General features: G+C 37.4%; 1 protein-coding gene across 1 annotated transcript in view; it reads right to left on the reverse strand.

The window, feature by feature from the left end:
* The window catches only part of COL25A1 (collagen type XXV alpha 1 chain), a 476,840-nt gene that overhangs the window by 150,219 nt on the left and 306,831 nt on the right, over positions 1–19,790 (reverse strand). Inside the window, exons 6-7 of the mRNA XM_055086170.1 lie at positions 5,417–5,443; positions 5,249–5,275 (exon numbers count right to left, since the gene is read on the reverse strand). Coding sequence (XP_054942145.1) covers positions 5,249–5,275; positions 5,417–5,443 — 54 coding nt within the window. The remainder of the gene's footprint in view (positions 1–5,248; positions 5,276–5,416; positions 5,444–19,790) is intronic.

A 19,790-nucleotide genomic window follows, 5' to 3' on the forward strand; every position in this document is an offset into this window, starting at 1 on the left:
AAACATTGCATGTCCTGGTTTTTCTTTTGAATGTTCACTCTCTTTTTCCGATGCTCCTTTTCAGCCCACTCCCTCAGGGTGGATATTTCCTTTTTTTCTTTTTTTTAAGATTTTTTTAAAAACTAATTTATTTAATTTATTTATTTTTGGCTGCGCTGGGTCTTCGTTGCTGCACAAAGGCTTTCTCTAGCTGCCCCAAGCGGGGGCTACTCTTCGTTGCGGTGCGCGTGCTTCCCATTGCAGTGGCTTCTCTTGGTGTGGAGCACGGGCTTTTGGCGCACGGGCTTCAGTAGCTGTGCCTCGCGGGCTCAGTAGTTGTGGCTCGTGGGCTCTAGAGTGCAGGCTCAGTAGTTGTGGTGCACGGGCTTAGTTGCTCTGCAGCATGTGGGATCTTCCCGGACCAGGGCTCGAACCCGTGTCCCCCGCATCGGCAGGCGGATTCTCAACCACTGCACCACCAGGGAAGCCCCAGTGTGGATATTTCTAAAGTGGCTCTATGTTCACTCTTTCACCCTCCACTTTGCTCCCTGGGGTCTCAATTCTTGCTCTGGGGGTGTTCAGCTACGTAGCTGTTACCTCCAGCTGCAACACCACCTCAGAATTCTAGTCTCATATTTCCAACTGCTTGCTACATTATTCCAATGGAATAATTCGTCAAGATCGCAAATTCAGCATAACTAGGATTCAACTTATCATTTATCCTACTGACTCTCTTCTGGCCAACGTTATCGAGGAGTCAAGCCAGAAACCTCACCTCTAGCTTTACCTTCTTTGTCAACTTCAGCTCTTACACCCAATTAGCTATAAGACTTGTATTAAATTTTCACCTCAGTACCTTTTAATTTGACTCCCTGACTGCTTCTCTTCTTCTTTCTTAAAAAATTTAACATGATCACAACTTCAGCCATGGTCACAGATTTTGGATGTAAACACAACGTAAATCAAATTCATCTCTCACCTTCTGCTTCAAGACTTCACTTTTGTCCATTTCTCCTCTACTAGTATCAACCCTGGTTTTCCCTCTTTGTCCGCCCAGGTTTTTGCTTGGTGCTTGTGGCAAACCCTATTGATGACATGATGCAACTTTCCTTTTGAATCCCATTGCAGACATACAGCTTTCTCCAATATTCTGGTGACCCCTTTGGAATTTTGGCTTTGGCTCACCAACTTAGCCCCTCTCCACTGCTGAGCTTCTCATTCTGATACTGAACTTTCTGCTCAGTGTGGCCCTGTACCTCCAGTGATACCTGATGTTCCAGACTGAGCCAGCCCATCCCCTCTGCTTATCTCTCCACTGAGGACTGGACATTATTCTCATAGCCCAGACTTTTATGACCTTGTCCAGATGACTGACATAGTTTCCTGGTCTACTTGGTCTCCATGCTTTCAGTCTCTTCCAATTTCTTTCCATCCTGGACACTATTACCTTATACATTTTCATAAAGAACATCTGGTGGGCTTCCTTGGTAGTCCAGTGGTTAAGACTCTGCACTCCCAATGCAGGGGACACAGGTTCGATCCATGGTCAGGGAACTAAGATCCCACATGCCGCACAGATGGAGCCAAAAAAAAACCCCCCAAAAAACCCCAACAGAATCCCAGCCTCCTCTCTTCTCTGGGATTCAGGAAAAGAAAAACAAAAAATTGGTAATTACACTAAATAGTCTAGTGGTAATATACAGCAAATGATATACTCAAAACTCTTCAGTGGTTCCTTATTGCCCACCACACTAGACATTCAAAATGCTCCATGATGTAATTTCAATAAAAAAATTTCAGCCTCATATGATACAATCTTTCCATATTTAACCTATTCCCTTGGCAAATGGAATATTATTTTTCCTTAAATGAATCCTATCATTTCCTGCTTGTATAATATTGTATGAACTATTTCTTCTTCCTGGAATGTTTAATGTCTTGTTCTTCATCTAAGCTTTTAAAGATTACCCGTGTATCAAGTCCTAGCTCAAGTGTCACCTTTTCTGCAGTTATTTTTTAAAGTGGAAGAATGTTCAATTATCTAACATCTCTTAGTATGGCTATTTAAGGAATATAACATAAAACCACGTAGTTTTCTTATTCAGGCACCCATGAGATTATCAGCTGCTTGAAGGCAGGAATGATGAGATAATATTTTATTCTAACATTCCACAAATATTCATTAAGTCCTTACTGTTCTGGTGATGGAGATATGAACAAGACAGACAGAAGTCCTTGCTCTCATGGAGTTTTTGTTTTAAGGAGAGGCATGTTTTACAGATAAGGAGCAACTAAATAAATAAACAAAATAGGATAATCTCAGATTTAGATTGGGTAGTTAGGGAAGTTCTCCCCAAAGAGGTATTTGAGAGAAAAATCTCAATGATAAGAAGAACCCAATCACAAGACCAGAAAAGAGCAAATAGAAAGTCATCAAGTCGGGAGTGTGTTGTGTTTAAAGAACACGTGGATGACAGAGTGGCTGGAGCATAGTGGGTGGAGGCGAAGACTAGTTCGAGATGAGGTTATAGAGGTAAGCAAGGGCCAGATCTTGGAGGCCAAGCAAAGTGATTTGGATTTCATTTTAAGGTTTAAAACAGGGAGCAACATAATCTAATTTACAGCATACAATGGTCTCTGGTTGCTGTTTAGGCAATGGATTGTACACAGTAAGAATGGAAGCAAGATTATTTGGAAGACTACTGCAGTGATCAAGAACATGAGATGAGAATAGGTTGAATTTGCTGATAGTAGAAGAGAGAGGCAAGTGGACCCATTTATAGTCTCTATAGTATTAAGTAGGGTACCTTGAACATGGTAGACGCTCAATATATATTGATAAATATATGTCCAAGTGTTTCAAGATAGTTTCACCTTCTTAATTTGCATTTTATCTTCAAATTTTTCCTGCTTTGATTCACATAATATGGCTTAATATATTCCTGTCTGGCACTTGGCGAGCCAAAAACAAAACAAAAAAGAAACGAGAAAAAAAGGACCTCATGTTCAAGAAAACAGCATAGATCCCGGTAGAAAGTCAGTTAACAAAGAACTAAAATGATGTAAGATCTTATTGTTAAGTTAATTATGGAAAGAAATAAATTACTTGGAACAAGTTAGTAAAAAGTGGATTTCAAAAATCTATGATAGGATGAAAATGGAAATGGTATTCAAATACCAAGATCTACATTTTAAAAAAGAGAGCCTCTGTCAGCATCAGCTGGAACAGTGTGCCCAAAGAGGATGTGGGTAAAGTTAATTTTCATTAAAATTGAAGACTTTTCCAGTTCTAACTAACTTTTGATTTTTCTGGCAATGTAAAATCTTCATTTTGCCCTCTTGATATGTGAATTTCCTAACAGGTAGCTGACACTACTTATCTTAAAATTCTAAGAGCACTGAATGTGACCTGCCTTGTTTCTAAATTAGGAATCTGAGAAAAGACAGGCAATTCGGTAAGTTCTCATGATCCCATTCATGTATGCCTCCCAGGACATTTAAATTTTTATCCATAAAGATTCATCCTACATTATGACTTCAATCCAAATTCCTTCAATACAAACCAAAATCCAAATGAAAATGGGATCAATTTTGCCACTTTCCAGCTAAAATGCTAAGTGGCCCCGGAATCGTGTGAAACTTGGCCCCAGTCAGTGTGAAAACTGGCTGAAATCTGGATGAAAGGCAGTCTGGGTTCGTCAAAGTAGTTCATGAACTTTGGCCACACTTGCAAGGAACCTGGTCCAAGTCTGAGTTTGTAATGCAACATGAAACCAGGTGAATTTCACATGGTTTCGGGTTTCCTCCTGAAAATTTGGCCTAGCTTTATAATCAATCATCACTTTTTGGAACGATGAAAGCCAACACACCTTTTTGAAACCAAGGACTGTGTGCGCACTGATGACAGCTAAGCTGTGAACCACCCTTTCACTTCCTTTGCCAAAAGAAGATTTCTCAGAATAGAAACAGTTTCCCTCTTACCTGGAAAGGGCAAGTTGAGTGATTTTGATATTGCATGTAGAAAGAAATAATACTCAATACATGGAGACATGCCATGTGAAATAATCACCACGTACGGAGCAAGTGGCTACATTCTAATCATTTAGGGTTATGAGAATTTTATTCCATTCACATCCATGACAGATATCATGATGTTTAATCTCCTTGACCATTAAGATAAACTTTGAACTCGTCATCAGATAGAATAGCTGCCATGGTGACTATGCTGAGACATAGTCATTATCTCTATATGAAGAAATGTCAGAAGAATAGAAAGGGAAGTAAATCATAGCATAATTTTCATCTAGTTTAATAAACAGGAGGGATAAGACTACAAACTTTTCAAGCTTGCATTGACTACATCTTTTGCAATAAAACCTCTACTGCGGTGTAAATGAATTCAATAATTAACTTCACAGACTGCATTTTACAAAAAACCTACACAGTGTCTGTTTTCAACCTGAAAGTTTTAAATGTGCTTTTCCACTGTAAGAAATGACTCTCTTCAACCAAATACTCGCTTTTGTGCATAGTGACACGAGAAAATTGAGAGGTATGTCTGCACGGAGCCACTACATCATTGGAACAGCATGTCTGAACATTTGGGTAATAAGGCACAGATGTGAAGCAGAGGACTTGGCACTACCAAGGTAACAACAAAGCATTCACCATTGTGTTATAATGGTTAAAAGAGCCACATTTGAGAAGAATAAAAGAATGCCCCTCCTCCCTGGAATGTTAAATTATATTACACCTTTTATCTACTTAAAATCTATAAAGAATAAGAAATTCAAATAAGTATTTTCAAACTTATGATGAATAAAAATATAAAATGCATTAATATTTTCATCTATAATACAACATATTTATGCAATAGCACATAAAGTTTAACTGCAGAAAAAGGCCAAATTCAATAGGAATCCACATGGCCTCTATATTACAAAACAACGCATACAAATCTGAAGGACCCAATAGTCAATGGAAGGGTGATGGTTGCTGACTTTTAGTAGTGATTCTGGCCCTTAATCAGTAGGAATCATTATTGTAGAGTGTCCTATTTACAGGTATCAAGTTAAGATAATGCAACAAGATACAAACATTACTTACAATTAAGGCTATTTCAGTTATAAGTGGTATGGTATTTTTGTCAGCCATTACTAAACCACATGACACAAAGGCAGTTATGAAGCCGGGGCTACTTTAATTCAATGAGTTTGGAGCTGAAAACTATTAATAATTTTCTGCCCAGGATTGGAAGAGTATAACTTACCCGAGGCCCCTGATCGCCCTGTTCTCCCTGTAGAGTAGGAAAATGAGAAGATAGTTTTAGAACAAAGTCTGTAGATGCTCATTAAAAAGATCTAAATGTAACATAGTATAAGTCACGCCAGTATGGATTTCCACTAATTTAATTTGTTCCTGCTACACATTTTCTTACCTTATCACCTTTTGGACCAGGAGGGCCCTGAAATAAAGAGAAAAAAAACATATTTTAAATAAATTTCAAAATATATTGTAGCTTAAATAGATAGGCTAGGGTTAGTCACAAGATTCATGCAAAGGGCACAGAGTTGTACCTGTCAGTGAGGTTTCTCAAGGAATTTTAGGTTCTAAACTATACTTGTAATATGGTTGGAACGTGAAAATGGTATTATATACATAAACAGGAAAGTATACATATCATAAGTATATAATATGCTGAGTAAATTTTCACAAACTAAACGCACCTGATGAAAGTAGAACCCAGCTAAAGGAACCCAGAAGCCCCTGTTGTGATGTTCCTTGTTACTGCTTGCCACCAATAGTAATCACTATTCTGACCTCTGGCAGAATAGATTAGTTTACCTGCTTTTGTACTTTATATAAATGTACTTATATAAATGGAATCATCCATTATGTGTTTAGCCTCTTTTGCTTAGTATGTGTGAAATTCATGCAAAATTTTGTGTGTAGTTGTAGATTGTTTGTTTTTACTGATTTATAATATTCCACTGTGTGAATAAACAATTATTTATTTATTTATCCTACTGTTAATGCCCATTTGTTTCCAGGAGTTTTGGGGTCTTGGTTATCACAAATAGTGCTGCAATAAACATCCTAGTATATGTCTTTCGGTGAAAAATTGAATACATTTCTGTTGGGTGTATATCTAGGAGTGGAATTGTTACATTCTAGACAATACATACGTTTGGATTATTAGTTAGTAGATATTGCCAAATAGTTTTTCAATGTGGTTAACAATTATACTTCCATTAGCAATGTATGAGAATTTTCAGTTCCTCTATATCATCACCAATACTTGGTATTTTCCATCTTTTTCATTTTAGACATTCTTGTGGGAGGTGTAGTAGTTTCACACACTGTTTTAATCTGTACTTCTCCAGTAATTAAGTTGAACTCCTTTTAATAAATGTATTGGCCATTTTGCATCCTATCCCATAAAGTATCTGTTCACATCATTTTCTATTGAGTTCTCCTATTATTTGCTAGAGTTCTTTACATATTATACATTGTATTGACAGATAGATAGATAGATAGATAGACAGATAGGAGTTCTTTACACACTCTGAATATGAGTCTTTTGTCAGAAAAGGATATATTTATTGCAAACATATTCTCCCACGCTGCATATTGTGTTTACATTCTCTTAAAGATGTTTTTGATGAATAGAAGTTCTTCAACTCAATTTAACATTTTTTCTCTTTATGATTATCTCTTTTATTGTTCCACTTAAGAAATCTTTGCCTCCTTCAAGGTCATAAAGAGGTTCTTCTATGTTTGTTCTAAAAGCTAAAAGCTTTATTATTTTATCTTTCATATCTAGATCTGAATTCATGGAGAACTGATTTTGTGAATGACGTGAGGTTAAAGTCAAGATGTTTTTTTTCCCCGTGTGGATATCAAATTAACCCAATACCATTTATTGAAAATGCCTCTTTTCCCCATCACAGTACAGTGTTACCTTTGTCATAAATCAGATGACCATATATATGTGGGTCTTTTAGGAAATTTCTATTTTGTTGGACAGCCGTCTATTCTTAAGCCACACTGAGATTTTCTTTACTTTTGAACAAAAATACTAGCAGGAAACATGAATTCTAGAGGCATCAGTATTTTTTTTTCCTAGCTCTTAAAGATGAAGTCATGTCTCAGGGCTCAGCCCACCTGCGGAAGTGGAGCATTTCAGAGTTACCTTCACTCTCTCACCTTCCTTTTTAGCAAGGTTGGGAGACAAGGACAAGTCTAGACAGGAGTAAAGCCAAGGTCCTAACAAAGTACCCCTTCTGAGGTCCCAGTGGGGACGCTATCTCACTTCAGGTGGGAATGTAAGAATATTCCACCTACCAAAATACCTGCTGCTAAACATCAGTTGCAGAGGAGCTGTACCAAATTCCCATTCTCAGTTGCAGCAATTCTAACAGCTGTGAGGTTATCATGACATTAACAATAACAGGAATATCATGTCTTATATTTTGTATATTTTACCATCAACAAAGAACTTTCACCTGTTACTGCATTTAATCTTCTCCCAACCTAATGAGCGAAGTTTTATGATATTTCTTTTACAGATGCCAGAAATAAAACTCAAAGATTGTCAAGGTTACGCCCCTTGTGAGTTAGCCAGGACTTTAAGCTAGTCTGTGTGACTTTAAATGCAGTGGATCGTGATGCTAAGTGTTAGGGCACAGCTCTAGAACTAGATTCTCAGGAAGACTGACGGCCATGTATCTGGTGCCTGCTTTCAACAGGTGCCCTCTTGAATGCCTCCCAATTGCCTTTTTCTTTTTCTTTTTTTCCCTCTCTTTCTTTTCTTTTTTTTCTTTTGGCTGAGCCGCACAGTTTGCAGGATCTTATTTCCCCAACCAGGGATCGAACATGCCCCCTGCTGTGGAAGCACGGAGTTCTAACCACTGGACCGCCAGGGAATTTCCCCAGTTGCCTTTTTCATAGTGTCATGGACAGTGGCCTCAACATCTTAAGTTCAAAATGCAGGAAAGAGGAATTGTAGAGCATCTGGGAGAGGGAGAGGGGGCCAAGATAATGGAATCAACTAAATAAATCCTGTTCTTTCTTAACCCCCCAAATAATTTTGCCATTAAAAAGGGGAGCTAAGAGAATTATTTTTCTTAATGTTTTCAGCGAATCAAGCAGTGAGTCATGAGTACAGTCTGTCTGTGTAACTCTGTAAAATTAAGTTTAAGAAATTTATTGGTCATTCTTGACACACACAAAATGCTCACTAATGCTCTACAAGTAGGATTTTATTTTCGGTGGGGCAGAGTCAACCCAAAGAAAAGAATGAGAGGACACCTACCATCAAGTGAAGAAATGCAGTGGAGATTCTGGTCTTGATTTAATTAAGTAGCATGTTGTTTAACTCTAATTAGATCTTTATATACATTTGGTGAATGCCTACAAAGAGTTTGGCAATGTTCTAAGCACTGGTAGAGGATATGGTGTGACATGCTGATTTAGAAAAGCTAAACAGGCTGTTCTAGAAAAGCTAAATAGCCCGTTGCCAAAGTCAAACACTTCTCCTGTACTGGTGTTAAGAAAAATGACGCCTAGAAAATCCAGCTACTGTAAGGTCACTTACAATTACTGTGGACTTGTCCCCAGCCCCTCTCCCCCACGCCCATCAAAAGCTTCTCCTCTTTAAAGTTTAGTTTGCTTTTGCTTGTGAGATTTCAGAGGCCAAGGCTCTCATTGTACCAGTCCCCCAAAGGGACTTTGTTAGGTGATATGGCATGTTTGAGATCAAAACTTTTATGAAATTATTTTACAGTGGGGAAGAGAGATGAGTCTTTTCCCCAAAGTCCAATTACTAATGCTAAAGCCACATGTGTCCTCTAGAGCTCTTTAGACAGCTTGCCATAAGCAAGGATGCTTACTTCATGAACACATGAAAATTTGCATTTACAATTGAGTAATAAATACTGCTGCTTCAAAAGGGGGTATTTTTGAGTAGACAGAATGGCGTCCTGGCACCTGCCAGCTCAATGCAGAACCGAAGCAGAGGTCAACCTCCATCCACAGCTGTGGCGGCTGCTTCGGACACCCCAGGCCCCACTTGTGCTCTCGGGTTTAATGGCAGGTGTTTTCTTCTGCTCTGAGTAAAATCCCACTCTTATTTCTAAGTTGGACCCTTTCACTGCAAACATGGGTTAAATATGTAGGAAAACGTGAGCTACCTTACTAAGCACAGATAGTATTTCAAAATTGGGGAGCCATGATTCTTTTTAAAGTCAAAACATTACAATTGAAAGAAAGGTTTCTTTGATTATTAACTTTTAAAATTAAAGCTGGGCATGATTTAAGTTATTTTTTTTTTGTCTTTAGAGTAAAGCAAAACAAAACTCTCTGGTATTAACTACAGGATAGGCAGCAATATAAATTAATGAATTATTTGAATCAGAGAGTATTTTACACTGGCATTTTGCTGCTTCCAACTAACTACACCAAGTTAACGATCTAATATTCAGTGGGCATATATGTTGTCCAGGTATCAGTATCAGTGGCTGGTTATTAACTATTTGAAGGTAAAAGCCTGTTGCTAAAACAAGGTTGAGGTCAATGGGAAGGAAATATGGTAAAATTACTGGTCACAATTAAGTGAATAGTGAGTCACAGCCTCATATGAGGCTTCTTTTAGGACTCCTGTCCTTCTGGTCTGGTCTAGTATGTTGGAGTCAGATCTTTTATAATGTCCACTTTAATAAATAAATAAGAATACTTGAAATGATCTTTCTAATTAGTTTTACTTAATTAGCTCTAATTACATAAATTTCAAAGGTGCTAACAATGTCTTTATTATTAGTGTTGTTAGTAGTTGGAGAGTTTCTTTTAGAGTGTTGTTAAAGTGTTATTAATTTACTAATTAATAGTAAATTAATGGTATTAATTTATTAATACCAAAGTATTTATAAATTTCAGTGGCAAACTTCAAATTAGCTCCTATTCAAATGACTTCAAATACAGAACTTAGTAGCAACCTATTTGTATCAAGCCTTTAATGTGGGCCTATAATAATTTTGATCTCCTGAATTCTATTTCTATCCAAACAACTAAGGCTTTAGCTCTTTTTCCATGCACTATTATCTATTTCAATTAAATGATAAAAACCAAATTAAAAGTACAGGAATTTAGAGGAACAATAAATGAGATTCAGGAAAATATTGGATTTCAATCCACATAAAAGTAATTGAAATATAGCTGGAAAAGACAGATATAGTCATAGGGGTTGGATGGCCCAATAAAGGACTTTTACTCACTAGAACTGTAAATTTTGTCTACTTTGAACCGGCAACAGCTAAAAAGGGAATGACTTTTACAAGACGGCAATCATGAAAACAAAATTAAATTCCGCTAAAGGTAGAAAAATGGAAAGGGAGTAAACCATGGAAATTCCTGGCAGCCAGAGCTGCTGAAATATGAATGAAGTTATGATTTCTATCCCAGAAAAGTGTAGATCATTTGTATTTTTGAAATATAACAATTCTTGTTCTGATGAATCTTTGCATTCCTGTGGAATTATGAGGAAATGCAAGTTTCATATTCTAAGCATTTATGGCCAACTATCAGTCAGGCAATGTGCTCTGAGTCTGGAGGATGGACATGTAAATATAATTATAACTAGTAGAATAAATGCTGTGTTGTAGGAGTACAGAGAGGAATGAAGGTAGGAGAGCAGGAATTAAAAAGATGACATTGGAACTGGCTCTTTAAAGTTGGCCGGGATAAGGGGGACTGGGGAGGAGTGAGGCTGTTCAGGCAGAAGGGGTGAATGTGCAGACGTGTGAGAGGACATCCTGCCATCAGATGAGGAGTTCAGAGTGGTAAGAACATATGTGGTGTGGAGAGTGGAGATGGGGAACAGCAGGAAAGAGATTTGGGAAGACCGGCTAACAATACCCAGGTCCCTGGGCTGGATACTGTCATCGATTTAACAAGGGGGTGCCGAGATCAAGTGTGCCTTACGGAACTCAGAGAGCATGGAATGCTGTCCTTCTTAGGAAGTTGTTGCCTTGGTCCAAGGGAGAGATGGCAAAGATCTGAATTAAGATCACGACAATCAGGACACAGGAAAAGTTCTAGATTTACGAGATATTTCTGAGGCAGAACCAACAGCAAAGTTAACTGATTGGACATGGGGGCCATTGACAGATCATCAACATGGTTGAAGAAGTTCTGTTCACTTGAAGTTCACAATTTAGTGCATTTGAAGAAAAGTGTTGGTCTAAGCTGATTCAATCCTGATAAACACAGCAGCTCCAGAGCCAAGTGAACCATATAAAGTGTGAAATCTAGTTTTAGGGATGTTTTTCAAATCCAGGCAGAGTATTAGCAGATTTGGCTGACATAATCAGAAATAGCTGAGAGAGAGAGAGAGAGAGAAAGACAGAATTCTCTATCATCACTGTTGGGTAAAAGGAGTATGGGTGATAATATAATATGGCGGCCATACTGTGCTGCCACCATGCAGAAGCCATCCTTCTTCTAATGTTAACTTATAAATAAAGTACATTCCCTTCCTCTACTTTTTAAACTGTAAACTTAACATGGAATTACTATATTTTAAAAGCCATAATTTCCTTAATCTTTTAAGGATAAAGAAGACAGAGTCTGCTGCACGGCCGTTCTCTAGAAGCACAGCACAACCTCAGTAGCCACTGCATGTTTGACGTCTGTGTGCTCAGGCACCCTTGCAAACATTACTTTATCAATATTCACAGTCTCCCAGGGAGGAAGGAAACACAAAGTATCCAATGTTCCCTTGAACAGTAGGATAGAAGCCTCAGTTCTACTGATGGCAAGATACGTCCCTGACTGTATCATTAACTTTGTCCATTGTGCCAATGAGATAGATACTCAAATCATATAGGCACGAAGAAACTGAATTTGGTACCTTGGTTCTTAGCATGTATCTGAAACTGCACAAAATCATACTGCAAATAGTATTAGCAATGGAAAAATCTACTATTTAGTGGAAAAATAGGGACCCTAGCTATTAACATGTAGATAAATCTACCTTGCTTCTGAATAAATTGCAGTTAGCATAGGTTCACCTCTAACTAAAATGTGAACATGTGTTCTTCCAAGTGTATACCTCAACCTTGAACTCATATATATCATTTTCTGCTTTACTGGCATAATATATTTTTAGGGACATTTCTTTCTCAAATCACCAATTTTTTTGTTTGTTTGTTTCACAGACTTCCAACTTTGCAAATAACTTCAGCTAGTAATGTATAAATTTAAAGCTTTTTATGGAAAACCTAACATGAAAATGTAGGAGTTCCTATACATAAGTATAGATCAGTGTGTGTGTGTTTGTGTGTGTGTGTGTGTGTGTGTGTGTGTGTGTGTGCGCTTCCGTATAATTTCTTTTCAAATGCTACAGAAAAGAGTAAAAAATAAAAAGGAAAGTATAATTCGGGGGAATTATTTTAAAATAAAATACATAAATTATCTTGGTGATTAAGAGCTCAAGGTTTAGAATCAAACAGATCCAGACTGAAATCCTGGTTGTGATCACCTGTGTGATCTTTAGCAGATTAATTAACCTCTTTGAGCCTCAGTTTCTTCATCTGAAGAATGGGGAAAACAATCCTTACTCTTTGCTTAAATGAAACACTGTCCACAGAGCAACTTGTAGAATGCCTGATCTACTAACGGTAATAATTTTGAAGCACACACTCAATATTTTCAATATTTTAACCATGCTAAACATAAAATTAAATTTCTTTTTCAGATACTTGACCTGAGGATGAAGAAAGTAAACATACTGATTTCCTAAAATCAAAAGGCAATGCGGTGAGAAATGTATTAGGTGGAAGGTTGAAAACATTTTAAGAATATGTGGGTTTAATATAGTTTACTTCAATGTACAGGAAATATTACCAAACGAAACAAAGCAAAACAAAAACACTTAATTGTTGTTTTAACCATACTACTTTAATGACTAAGCAAAACTAAACTTTAGGCCCTGGAACTACCTAGTCGCCCCTAGCATACAGTAGATAATCAATTCTCACTGAATCAAAACACCCAGAAAGACAAGAATGCAATAAAACTCTCCGTGTTCAAAGCAGCAACATATAAAAGAAATATACAAGAACCAGATTCAATGTTGCTGCAGAAGAACCGTGTTTATTATAGTGTCAAACTCTGCTAAGCCAGGGAAGGGAATTACAGCTATAAACAGATTTATAGCTTCGGACTTTACACCTTTCGTTTTGCATTGAAGATTAAAAGAAACCAAGCAGAAAAGGGGGTTGGTATAAACTGAAATTTAAAATATCGAAACCAGCCCCACTTATTGAGAACCTAATTTTTACAGCTCTTATTTTCTGGGCATTTTCTGTAGTAAGATGTTAACTATAAGTTCTTTTGTAATGTCAGCTTGAGCCTTGAACGAGGGACTATACGTACCCATGATCAGTCTTAAATCATAAGCAGCTGCCATAAGGAAACAATTAGTGAGGTCTAGCACTAAAAGAAAATTTAGAAAAACCAAACATTAAAAAAGGACTCTTGAAAGTTAGGCTGATGTAGCTCAATGGAGTTAAGGGCTTAAAAAACAGCAGGAAATCAGGGAAGCTCACTCTGGCTTTCTTTTCTAACGCAATACAAATCAAAGACACCCAAATTACTGCTCCTGCCAATCATAACCAAGAGGTCCCCTCTTTCTAGAATCATTCCTTACATCTAAATATTTTAAAAGATTGCTAAAACTTTTTATTTGTTTAACTTTGCTTTTTTTTTTAAACTTATTTTTAAGAGGTCAAATAAAATGAACTCCATGGTGAAAGACTTGGAATCCTAAACATTCCTTTTGTCGAAAGAAAGTATCAACTTGCTCTCTAAATGCCCACAGTAGCCCCTGTGATTTTATAGCTAATGGTGTAAACTCTCCTATAATACTCTTAGTGTCCTCAATATAATTCAAAGGTATTCAGTGGTAACATCCATCTTTAAACCTGGAGTTTAATTTACAATCATCTATTTCTTCATGTTGCCTACTATACTGTCCCCAAATCATTTTCCCCAGACTATTTAAGAAAGCCTGGTTTGAAGGTCACTTTGATTCTTGACTTCACTTGTAGTATCTCGTAGAGCAATATTGATTTTGTGCAGGGCAACTGAATACAATCCAGGGATGAGGGTAGGATGTCCTCTTTGAGTCTAACGAGATACACAGAAGGGATGGAAAAAACAACTGTCAGATGAGTCTGGGAGACCCTCAATCTCAGGGTTCCTGAGCTTCCTATGTAAATTAGAAGCTCAATATCCCTCATTTTCAGCTGAGGACTAAACAGAGCAAAAGCTTTAATGTAAGCTTCTACAACTACGACACTCTCCATCTCCAGATTTTCTTGTATCTTCACCTCCTCTCTCCTGGGAGTGAAGGGACTATCATACCTATTCTCCCCACCCTCACCCTGCTCTTCATTGTTGCTCTCACTTGTCTCTTCAACAAGTTCTCTTGGCTTACTTTCCAAAACATACAAATAGCTCATACAACTCAACAGCAAAAAAACAAACAACCCAATCAAAAAATGGGCAGAAGAAGACCTAAACAAACATTTCTCCAAAGAAGAAATACAGATGGCCAAGAGGCACATGAAAAGCTGCTCAGCATCACTAATTATTAGAGAAATGCAGATCAAAACTACAATGAGGTATCACCTCACACTGGTCAGAATGGCCATCATTAAAAATTCTGCAAATAACAAATGCTGGAGAGGATGTAGAGAAAAGGGAAACCTCCTACACTGTTGGTGGGAATGTAAGTTGGTACAGTCATTATGGAAAACAGTACGGAGGTTCCTCAGAAAACTAAAAATAGAATTACCATAATGATCCAGCAATCCTACTCCTAGGAAAAAATCCAGACAAAACTCTAATCCAAAAAGATACAAGCACCCCTATGGTCATAGCAGCACTACTCACGATAGCCAAGACATGGAAACAACTTAAATGTCCATCGACAGATGAATGGACAAAGAAGACGTGGTACATATATACAATGGAATACTATTCAGCCATAAAAAAGAACAAAATAATGCCATTTGCAGCAACATGGTTGCAACTAGAGATTATCATACTAAGTGAAGTAAGTCAGAAAGAGAAAGACAAATATCATATGATATCACTTATATGTGGAATCTAAAATATGATACAAATGAACCTGTCTATGAAACAGAAACAGACTTACGGACATAGAGAACAGCCTTGTGGCTGCCAGGGGGGAGGGGGTTGGGGGAGGGATGGAGTGGGAGTTTGGGGTTAGCAGATGTCAGCTATTATATATCGAATGCATAAGCAACAAGGTCCTACTGTATAGCCCAGAGAACTATATTCAGTATCCTATGATAAACCATAATGGAAAAGAATATATATATAAAAGAATTGTATATATATGTATAACTGAATCGCTTTGCTGTACAGCAGAAATTAATAAAAACATTGTAAATAAACTATACTTCAATAAAGAATAATAAAATACAACAAAATAAACCCCATTACAGTTCCCTTGGATTCTTCTCTTTGGTCTCCAAACACGTTCATTCCCTCTCTCCTAAAGTCAAAGGAAAGAAAAGTTGCCTTTGCCCTCCATTCCCCCGTTCTAAGGTCGTGCCTTCTTCTTACCATCTCCATTGAACTTCCCTAAGTAATAGACTGGTCACAGAAAGAAAGGAAATTGAATTTGAGGGAAGAGAAAATAAGTAGCAGAGTAGAAGGCATATTTTTACATTCTAGCTTTGGGAAAAATAAAGTAACATGAGTTGAAATACATATTCGTCTTGAGGGCATTTCTTTCCATTAGGAAGAAGAAAGCTGAGCTATGGGAAGGGAAACTGCTGAGCCAGTCACTGGGGCCCTGGAAAGGAGTCACCCTGGGCTAAACTAAAACTAAATAAACCACGGCTTTGAGGAGGGAGGGTTGACAAAGCCCATAAATGTCAAGATAGCCCAGATTTGTTTCTAAACCTTTTGTCTTTTCACTTTACTCCCTTCATCAGCTATCAAATATACTATTTGGCTTTACCTATTACCTGAATTATGTCCTAAATTCTTTTCCAAGATGCAATCCTGCATTCTCAACTGCTCACCAGATGTCTAAGCCAAGAGAGGCCATCATCAGCTCAAACTCAACATTTTCCAACCAAACTTCTCAGTTTCTACCGCAAGCCAATCATGACTTCTGACTTCTCTATTTTTGTTTAACACACTGCTACTCCTGCAAGTCTAAAAGCTCAGTGTTACGTTTGATTCAGTAAATAGGATCTATTGACAAGTCCTATATTCATTCTCCCCAAAATCCTTTGAATAGAGCTTTCCATGTTTGTTGCTAGTACCCTTGTGCCTGGAAAACAAGAATAGTCTATAAGCATCTTTGGTCTTCCTTTACTCTACTTCCTCTTACATTCTTTTGGCAGGCTATGTATTCTAAAGTGCATTTCTAAACATATCATTCTTCAGCTCAAAAAACATCAATGGCTCATTTGTAATCCACTCTGAGAAAGTTGTTATAGACAATGAGCCTCCATGGATGCAAAAGCTATTAGGCGACAGGTTTTGGGAAAGCAGGCCAATACCACTGACCTGCCAATCAACCAAATATTTTATGCCTCTTGGTATGATGAAATAAGAAGCATATTACACCTTTATAAGAGACTCTTTCTGAAAATTGAACCAGAACCTAATCAAACCTCTAAATAGAACTTGCAAAAGATATTTACAAGAAATACAGAAGATAAGAGAATAAGTTCAAAAGCACCATAAGGAAGTCAGAATGTGGGGCATTCTATAAATAGGATGAATGCCCTGAAAAAATTGATAACATGAAAACATAAAAAGAGGAGGAAGATGACTATAGAATAAAAGAGACTGAAGAGTTATAGCAATTAAATTCCAAGTGTGGGCTTTACATCTTGATTCAAACCATCTATAAAGAGACATTTTTGAGATAATTTGGGAAATTTGAATATGGACTGGGTATGATGATATTTAAAGAGTTATTATTAATTCTATTAGGGTCAATAATGAAGTGATGGATATGTTACAGAAAGGTCTTATCAGTTAGAGATTCATATTTCAGTATTTGCAGATGCGCTGACATGATATCTAGGTTTTGCTTTTAAATACATCATCAAAAAAACAAAGCAAAACAAAATAAACGAGAGGAAGGGATTCATGAAACAAGATTAGTCTGATAATTCTTGAAGCTGGCTGAGGGGTCTAGGGCAGTTTATGACACTATTTTCTCTTCCTTTTAAATAAGCTTGAGAATTCCCCAAAGAAGTAGTTATATAATTAAAAATTTAGTTTAGATGACCTTTCTGATCCCTACCAAATAGTGTTAGCTTCTGCTTGTGTCCAAAGTCCTCTATTGTCTCATTTTATTTATTTATCTTTTATTTTTTGGAAACATCTTTATTGGAGTATAATTGCTTTACAATGGTGTGTTAGTTTCTGCTGTATAACAAAGTGAATCCCTCCCTATCCCACCCCTCTAGGTGGTCACAAAGCACCGAGCTGATCTCCCTGTGCTATGTGGCTGCTTCCCACTAGCTATCTATTTTACGTTTGGTAGTGTATATATGTCCATGCCACTCTCTCACTTCATCCCAGCTTACCCTTCCCCCTCCCCGTGTCCTCAAGTCCATTCTCTACGTCTGCATCTTTATTCCAAAGTCCTCTATTATCTGCTTCTAACTTTCCTTTTCTGCTTTATCCCCCATGCCACCTCTGCCGCTATTCCCTTAAGGATCCTCTCCGCCAGTCAGCCTTGAATACCAGCTGTTGTCAGAATGCCCCTCACTCTCCTCACTATCTGTACCTTTGCTTATGCCATTCTTTCTGCTGAATAAACATCATCAGTTATCATTTTGCTTAGAATAACGATAGCACAACTTTCTTGAAACTTCTTACCTGGCAACCTGAGCTATGGAGCTACTTGGAAAAAAACACAGTAGGAATCTGAGCTTCTGAAAGAAACATTAGTCCTTGCAGTAAAAGTCCCATCTTTGCCTCCTCTACAATCCAACTATCATTATTGCCAGTCATTGATGGCTCATCTCAGTGACCTCTCTTCCCTGAGCTTTACCTGACCCTCTTTTGGATATGTTCTTTCCCTAGTCTTGAACTCCTAAAGCTCTTGTAACTCTTTTATAAAACTTAGCCCGTGCTCACTAGGTATAAGAGGTATGCTTCATGCGGGCGCTTGAGGGCAGGAAGAGATCAATATGTAAGAGAGGGAAATGTAACAAATGCTAACTTTGGAGGCTTTAATATATACAAGCATGGGACCTTTGGCAGGTCACTTAACCTCTCTGAGCCTCAGTTTCTACATCTGTAAGATGGAACAAACAATAGTTAGCTCATATGGGAGTAGTAGGAAGTAATTAAAAGAACGTATGGTCTTCTGTAAATAGTATTTCCCTTCCCCTCCTCTCTTACTAATTCAAATGTGTAGTTTTGTACCTTATACATGGTAAGTATCCAATAAATATATTAGCAGATTTCCTGCAACAGAGGTTTCTAACAGGACATCAGGGCCAAAAGTAATATTCTCTGAATAGCCTGTTGACAATCAAAAAGTCACAGATAACTGTATGTCCAACACGCTTCCAATTAATGCTTATGAGGATATGTTTGACTTCAGCTAGAAATTGTGCCTTTCAAGGTCACTACCGTTTCTCATTTGTGGACCCATGACTCTAGTTCCAGAAGAGTTAATAGCAAAAGGAATAAACAACTTTGCACGGTCTCTTGAAGACGAAATGAACTCTGTTCAATGAAAGATTTTTTTTTTTCCTCACATCTCAAACATGGGCAGATATTTTTGGCTCTCTTCTCCCTCCTGCCTGTGACTCGACTCCAAGCTTTTAGAAAGAGTATATTCTATTTTCTCTCTCCCCACATTTTCAATACTGAGTCACTTCAGCCATTGTTTAAACTAGGTTTAAATGAGGTCTATCCAAAAGAAAGAAGATAGAATAAAATGTTTCTGGAGCTATCTTTCTACCTATTATTTAATAGCATTCTTCCATTGTAATCTCTACACGATCCAAAGAATATATTTTGTATGAAAAATATCATATCAATTGAAATATGACTGGAGATATTTAGAGAGAAAATAAATTTAGCCTATTAAGAATTCTTATAGGATATCAAAATTATCAAAGAAATCCATAAAAACATATGTGAGAAATTACATGTGCATATATAATAAACTTGAGAAAATTTATAAATAAAATTTTTAAAGTTTGAAACACTTCAAACTGAATTAGTTTTAATTCACTGAAGAACAATATTTCTTTTTTTAAAAAACTTTTTATTGAAGTATATTTAATTTACAATATTATATTAGTTTCAGGTGTACAACATATCAATTCGATATGTTTATAGATTATACTCCATTTTAAGTTATTACAAAATAATGGCTATAGAGAAATAAAGGTTTGTTGTTTAAGCCACCCAGTCTACGGCATTTTGTTGTAGCAGCCTGAGCTAAGACACACATGTACTGATGAGTACTGTGCTGAGCTATCAAGGGGGACTCTCTGCGGACCTTCTGAGCTCTCTCCATGTGGCTCTTTGCTCTCTCACCTGCCCCACAAATTCCAGCTGCCTTGACCTCCTCAAGGGTCAGAGACCACTCTGTTTAGGTGCTCCTGGCTGTGCTGCAGCTGAGAAATTCTCTCCAGGAAGTAGGTTTTGGCAATCTTAGGGTTCATCTTGTTTGTTTTCCTTCTCTGTGCTGCCTGTTGTCCAATGCCTTAAAACTGTTGTTTTACATATTT

The sequence above is a fragment of the Physeter macrocephalus genome, chromosome 7 (genome assembly GCF_002837175.3).
Source record: "Physeter macrocephalus isolate SW-GA chromosome 7, ASM283717v5, whole genome shotgun sequence".
NCBI lineage: Eukaryota > Metazoa > Chordata > Mammalia > Artiodactyla > Physeteridae > Physeter > Physeter macrocephalus.